At 39.4% G+C, this 5,000-nt stretch overlaps 1 protein-coding gene across 1 annotated transcript in view; it reads right to left on the bottom strand.

The window, feature by feature from the left end:
* golph3l (golgi phosphoprotein 3-like) overlaps positions 1-5,000 on the bottom strand; it is a gene marked incomplete at both ends in the record, with an annotated part of 33,358 nt that overhangs the window by 15,407 nt on the left and 12,951 nt on the right. Inside the window, one exon of the mRNA XM_079828354.1 lies at positions 2,848-2,979. Coding sequence (XP_079684480.1) covers positions 2,848-2,979 — 132 coding nt within the window. The remainder of the gene's footprint in view (positions 1-2,847; positions 2,980-5,000) is intronic.

Here is a 5,000-nt window from a genome sequence, read left to right as displayed (position 1 = left end):
TGTATCAGTGTGTGTGTGTGTGTGCATGTGTTTTTGTGTGTATCAGTGTGTGTGTGTGTGTGTGTGTGTGTGTGTGTGTGCTCATGTGTTTTTGTGTGTATCAGTGTGTGAGTGTGTGTGTGTGTGTGTGTGTTTTTGTGTGTATCAGTGTGTGTGTGTGTGTGTGTGTGTGCATGTGTTTTTGTGTGTATCAGTGTGTGTGTGTGTGTGTGTGTGAGTTTTTTTGTCTGTTTTGCACTCTTGATGTTTTAGAGATCTTCACTGTTGAGTCTTTTTTTCTGCATCCTGGCTGATTTGTAGTTTTTATGCAGAAAAAAAACTGTATTTTCATATTTTGGCCAATTTCTCATTCATTTCCTCTGGGGGTCATTTTTGACCTGAAGGCCCTGAGTTTGCCCCATAAATGAAGAACCCCAGAGGGTTACAGAGGTTGATGATTGTGTTGAGACCAGGCCTTTCCGTCCTGACCTCTGAACTCTGGTCAGTTTTTCGGGCTGTGATCGTCCTGATGCTGAAACAGCAGTGTGTCCGGTCGGGCAGGTTTGGGATGATCTCCAGGCCCTCAGACGATCAGATGAAAGCTGCAGTGCAGGAGTCACACCCGCCGCTCAGAGAGAAGGTGTGTTGGGAATGTGTGTTTAAGCACAGAAGTATTTGCATTGATGTTTCCTGGAGCTGCTGAACACTGAGAATATCACTGAAGAAACATGAGCTAGGCTATGAGTGTGTGTGTGTGTGTGTGTGTGTGTGTGTGTGTGTGTGTGTGTGTGTGTGTGTGTGTGTGTGTGTGTGTGTGTGTGTGTGTGTGTGCTTCCCCAACAATGCTAGGGTGAGCTCCAGAGTTTCCGAGCGCCTGGGAATCTCTCAAACTAACTTGTTGTAAAGTAATATCATGCTTTCTTTTTCAGATTTCAGAGAACCCAAAGGAAAAGAGGCAAGCCAGATCTTTAAACCTGAGCCGCTGGACCGCCTGTAGTTATAATGACATCAGACTCTGAACTAATGGTTATTCTATCGTCACACGCTAACGTTACAGAGAGGACATTTGGACACTAACAGAACGTTCCCACATGGTCATTTAATAACGTTCCTGATATGACTTTAAGAGAACGTTACATTGTATCATTCTTCAAACATTAAGGGAACGTTACAATGTGTCATTCTTCAAACGTTAAGCGAACGTTACATTGTATCATTCTTCAAACGTTAAGCGAACGTTACATTGTATCATTCTTCAAACGTTAAGAGAATGTTAAATTGTATCATTCTTCAAACGTTAAGAGAACGTTACATTGTATCATTCTTCAAACGTTAAGAGAATGTTAAATTGTATCATTCTTCAAACGTTAAGCGAACGTTACATTGTATCATTCTTCAAACGTTAAGGGAACGTTACATTGTATCATTCTTCAAACGTTAAGCGAACGTTACATTGTATCATTCTTCAAACGTTAAGGGAACGTTACATTGTATCATTCCTCAAACGTTAAGGGAACGTTACATTGTATCATTCCTCAAACGTTGAGGGAAAGTTACATTATATCATTCTTCAAACGTTAAGGGAACGTTACATTGTATCATTCTTCAAACGTTAAGCGAACGTTACATTGTATCATTCTTCAAACGTTAAGGGAACGTTACATTGTATCATTCTTCAAACGTTAAGGGAACGTTACATTGTATCATTCTTCAAACGTTAAGCGAACGTTACATTGTATCATTCTTCAAACGTTAAGGGAACGTTACATTGTATCATTCCTCAAACGTTAAGGGAACGTTACATTGTATCATTCTTCAAACGTTAAGGGAACGTTAGATTATATCATTCCTCAAACGTTGAGGGAAAGTTACATTATATCATTCTTCAAACGTTAAGGGAACGTTATATTGTGTCATTCCTCAAACGTTAAGGGAACGTTACATTGTATCATGCTTCAAACGTTAAGAGAACGTTACATTGTATCATTCTTCAAACGTTAAGAGAACGTTACTTTGTATCATTCTTCAAACGTTAAGAGAACGTTACATTGTATCATTATTCAAACGTTAAGAGAACGTTACATTGTATCATTCTTCAAACGTTAAGAGAACGTTACATTGTATCATTATTCAAACGTTAAGAGAACGTTACATTGTATCATTATTCAAACGTTAAGAGAACGTTAAATTGTATCATTATTCAAACGTTAAGAGAACGTTACATTGTATCATTCTTCAAACGTTAAGAGAACGTTACATTGTATCATTATTCAAACGTTAAGAGAACGTTACATTGTATCATTCTTCAAACGTTAAGAGAACGTTACATTGTATCATTCTTCAGACGTTAAGAGAACGTTACATTGTATCATTCTTCAAACGTTAAGAGAACGTTACATTGTATCATTCTTCAAACGTTAAGTGAACGTTACATTATATTCTTCAAACGTTAAGAGAACGTTACATTGTATCATTCTTCAAACGTTAAGTGAACGTTACATTGTATCATTCTTCAAACGTTAAGAGAACGTTACATTGTATCATTATTCAAACGTTAAGAGAATGTTACATTGTATCATTATTCAAACGTTAAGAGAACGTTACATTGTATCATTATTCAAACGTTAAGAGAACGTTAAATTGTATCATTCTTCAAACGTTAAGAGAACGTTACATTGTATCATTCTTCAAACGTTAAGAGAACGTTACATTGTATCATTATTCAAACGTTAAGAGAACGTTAAATTGTATCATTCTTCAAACGTTAAGAGAACGTTACATTGTATCATTCTTCAAACGTTAAGAGAACGTTACATTGTATCATTCTTCGGCTCTGCTCCCAGAATGCATCAGTGCTGTTGCGCTCACCTTGCGGTCCAGCAGTTTCCTCCGGCGCGAGCTCTGCGGCTCCAGGTGAATGCGTCCTCTCAGCGTCAGCTCCACCAGGATACAGCCGCGCAAACCTGACGAGATGCTGTCGTTCCAGAAGGACGTGTAGCCCTGAGGGTCACACACACACACACACACATCAACAACATGCAGAGCTAAACATGACACAATCTCATCAGAAGATGTAAAACTTGTGATTTAGAGCTTTCATGCAAATTTAGAGTTGAATTTCTTCACTGGCTTTCCCACTTCATTTCCTCTAAAGCAATTATTCTACAGCAAATAAAGGTATAAGAGACCATTAAAACTGTTATAGAGCTTATTTAAGAACATAAAGCAGCAACATTCTGAGACGAGCAGGAAAGAACACAAGCTGTGTTATCTGATAAAATGGCTACTTTAGTCAATGAGTCAAAAGAGTCAAAACTACAGCATGACAGGCAACATTAGACTGAACATCAACACACAGACCAGAGTCATTATCTGTGCAATGCTGTTCAGCAATTTGTCAGATGAACTATGATCACACACACACACAGACACACACACACACACACACACACACACACACACACACACACACACACACACACACACACACACACACACACACACACACACACACACACACACACACACACCAAGTATTTATTCACCAAGTAACAAGGAAGTTTGCTCAGAGACTTTACACAAGAATAGACACAGAGACACACCTGCAGTTCAAAGCTGAATATAATACACACCCATCCATCCATTCATTCATCTATCTGTCTGTCTGACTGTCTGTCTATCTGTCCATCTATCTGTCTGTCTATCTATCTGTCAATCTATCTGTCTGTCTATTTGTCTGTCTGTCTGTGTCTGTCTGTCTGTGTCTGTCTGTGTCTGTCTGTCAGTCTATCTATCTGTCTGTCTGTCTGTCTGTCAGTCTATCTATCTGTCTGTCTCTCTATCTATCTGTCTGTCTGTCTGTCTGTCTCTCTATCTATCTATCTGTCTGTCTCTCTATCTATCTGTCTGTCTCTCTATCTATCTGTCTGTCTATCTATCTGTCTGTCTCTCTATCTGTCTGTCTGTCTGTCTGTCTATCTATCTGTCTGTCTGTTTGTCCATCCGTCCGTCCGTCTGTCTATCTATCTGTCTGTCCGTCCATCTATCTGTCTGTCTGTCAGTCTATCTATCTGTCTGTCTGTCTATCTATCTGTCTGTCTGTCTATCTATCTGTCTGTCTGTTTGTCCATCCGTCCGTCCGTCTGTCTATCTATCTGTCTGTCCGTCCATCTATCTGTCTGTCTGTCAGTCTATCTATCTGTCTGTCCGTCCCTCTATCTGTCTGTCAGTCTATCTATCTGTCTGTCTCTCTATCTATCTGTCTGTCTCTCTATCTATCTGTCTGTCTCTCTATCTATCTGTCTGTCTCTCTATCTATCTGTCTGTCTCTCTATCTATCTGTCTGTCTCTCTATCTATCTGTCTGTCTCTCTATCTATCTGTCTGTCTGTCTCTCTATCTGTCTGTCTGTCTGTCTGTCACTCTATCTGTCTGTCTGTCTGTCTGTCTGTCTGTCTGTCAGTCCATCTGTCTGTCTGTCTCTCTATCTATCTGTCTGTCTCTCTATCTATCTGTCTGTCTCTCTATCTATCTATCTGTCTGTCTCTCTATCTATCTATCTATCTATCTATCTATCTATCTATCTATCTATCTATCTATCTGTCTGTCTGTCTCTCTATCTATCTATCTGTCTGTCTCTCTATCTATCTGTCTGTCTCTCTATCTATCTATCTGTCTGTCTCTCTATCTATCTATCTATCTATCTATCTATCTATCTATCTATCTATCTGTCTGTCTCTCTATCTATCTATCTATCTGTCTGTCTATCTATCTGTCTGTCTCTCTATCTATCTGTATGTCTGTCTGTCTGTCTATCCGTCTATCTGTCTGTCTGTCACTCTATCTATCTGTCTGTCTGTTTGTCCATCCGTCCGTCCGTCTGTCTATCTATCTGTCTGTCCGTCCATCTATCTGTCTGTCTGTCAGTCTATCTATCTGTCTGTCTCTCTATCTATCTGTCTGTCTCTCTATCTATCTGTCTGTCTCTCTATCTATCTGTCTGTCTCTCTATCTGTCTGTCTG

This window comes from Gobio gobio, assembly GCF_949357685.1.
Source record: "Gobio gobio genome assembly, chromosome: 11".
Classification (NCBI taxonomy): domain Eukaryota; kingdom Metazoa; phylum Chordata; class Actinopteri; order Cypriniformes; family Gobionidae; genus Gobio; species Gobio gobio.
The sequence above is the reverse complement of the archived record's forward strand: the minus strand, read 5'-3'. Positions and strand labels throughout refer to the sequence as shown.